The sequence below is a fragment of the Gavialis gangeticus genome, unplaced genomic scaffold (assembly GCF_001723915.1).
Source record: "Gavialis gangeticus isolate Ggan-Ray unplaced genomic scaffold, GavGan_comp1, whole genome shotgun sequence".
Classification (NCBI taxonomy): Eukaryota; Metazoa; Chordata; order Crocodylia; family Gavialidae; genus Gavialis; species Gavialis gangeticus.
Window position 1 is genome coordinate 8,784,630 of NW_017729034.1, and position 1,663 is coordinate 8,786,292.

The 1,663-nt window shown below is 50.2% G+C and overlaps 1 protein-coding gene across 1 annotated transcript in view; it reads right to left on the bottom strand.

The window, feature by feature from the left end:
- The window catches only part of LOC109304189 (fatty acid amide hydrolase-like), a gene marked incomplete at its 5' end in the record, with an annotated part of 44,666 nt that overhangs the window by 5,544 nt on the left and 37,459 nt on the right, over positions 1–1,663 (bottom strand). The window contains 3 exons of the mRNA XM_019526667.1: positions 507–594; positions 780–864; positions 1,351–1,426. Coding sequence (XP_019382212.1) covers positions 507–594; positions 780–864; positions 1,351–1,426 — 249 coding nt within the window. The remainder of the gene's footprint in view (positions 1–506; positions 595–779; positions 865–1,350; positions 1,427–1,663) is intronic.

Below are 1,663 nucleotides of genomic sequence, written 5' to 3' on the forward strand. Positions count from 1 at the left end.
GGGATGTGATGTTCGCTGGCAGGTTAGTCAACAAATTATAGTGTGCAGGCCCTGGAAGACCAAGGCTACGTGGAAGAGAAGTAGGGTCAAATGAGAGTGCCTTGCTTCCTGGCTTCTGCCAAGCCAATGCCAGCAGCCTCCCTCCCTCCCTTATACGCATATGTGGACAGAAAGAGGGAGAGGAACCAGCAGATGAAGAGACTGAGAAACGGAAGCAAGGGGAACAGGGAGGCAGAGAAGACCGTCTAAGGTGCACTTTGGGAATAGAGAAGGAGTCTACAGGTTCCTGCTCACGTCCAAGCCAAAGCTATTCCTATGAGCCAGGATCTGCAGTTCTACATAGTAGTGGGTCTACTAAGGAGATTGGAAGCTTAAAAATTTCCTAGCACTGGATTCCATGGTCCTTTGGATGTGTACACAGCCACCCACACAAGAGATGCCCAATCCATGCAGAACAGCGTCTGGTCAGGCCAGCCCCCAGCATTTACAGGGGAGGCAGTGCTTACCTGGAAGTTGATGGGAAGCCCAGCAGCCGTGTACCCGACTGGAACTACCAGGCCTGGAATACCTGTGAAGTTGGCCAGCTGCATGTACCTGCAAGAAGGTAGAGAAAGTCACCAGCATGCCTCCTGCTGTTGCAAACCCTGTTCAGTTTCAGGAGCAGGGGCCAGGAGCACTGCACTCCCACACATCTTACTCCTGAACCATTCCTTTTAATTGCTGGAGCTGGGAGAGATTAGGATAGTGAACTTCCCTGACAGACCTTGGTCAGTTCCTACCTCATGGTCCGGATAGTTGTTAGAATATCACTGTTCCCAGTCTCAAGGTCAGTTGCATGGATTTTAGGGGCAGTGCAGGCCGTGGCTGTAGAGAGGAACAGGCAGTTAGTGAGCTCCACAAAACAGTCCCACCTTCCTGCACAGCTCAGGTTCCCACCAAACTGCAGGTGCAACAAGCTCCTGCTGAGGGCTTCAAGACCCCAACTTGTGCATCACCCCTAGAAAGGGTTTTCCAGCTGACAGATAAATATGATGACACACAACAGCGCAGATGCTGGCTCCCTTCTCTTTAGGAAGCATGGCAGTCATTCCAAATTTAGCTGGCAAAATGTGCAGCAATGTCTACAGTGAGCAGACTGGTGGCATATACAGCAACAGTTTAAAGGGTCACCTTCTCCAGAGGAAGGGAAAGCTCAGTGTGGGGAAGGTTATGCAGTTCTGTGAAGTAAGAACTCTCGCAAATGACAAGATGAATTGTCATTCTTAAAAAGCCAAGCACCTGCACACCACACACGTGTGTGTATGATCACAGCACATGGTCCAAGTATAAACTTTATTCCATGGAAGTTACCTGGGGTGAGGATGCAGTTCACGGTGGCAAAAATCTCTTTCAAAAAGCGCATGTTCCGGCTCCTTTGCCGGTTTGCCTGCAAACAGAAAGAGATGGTGTCTGCTACCAAGCCTATGCAACTCAACAGCGCACCTGCTTCAAAGTAGGCAGAGTCCTCCAGCAATACCTACCCCTGTGATCAAGGATCAGAGCACTTGTACCTGCAGAAGAACAGGTAGGGGGAAGAGAAGTGTGGAGGGGGTGGGCAAAGGAGGTGGGGCTGGGTAAAAAGAAGTCTTCCAATACAAAATGGGGGGTTATAAAAGATGATGGG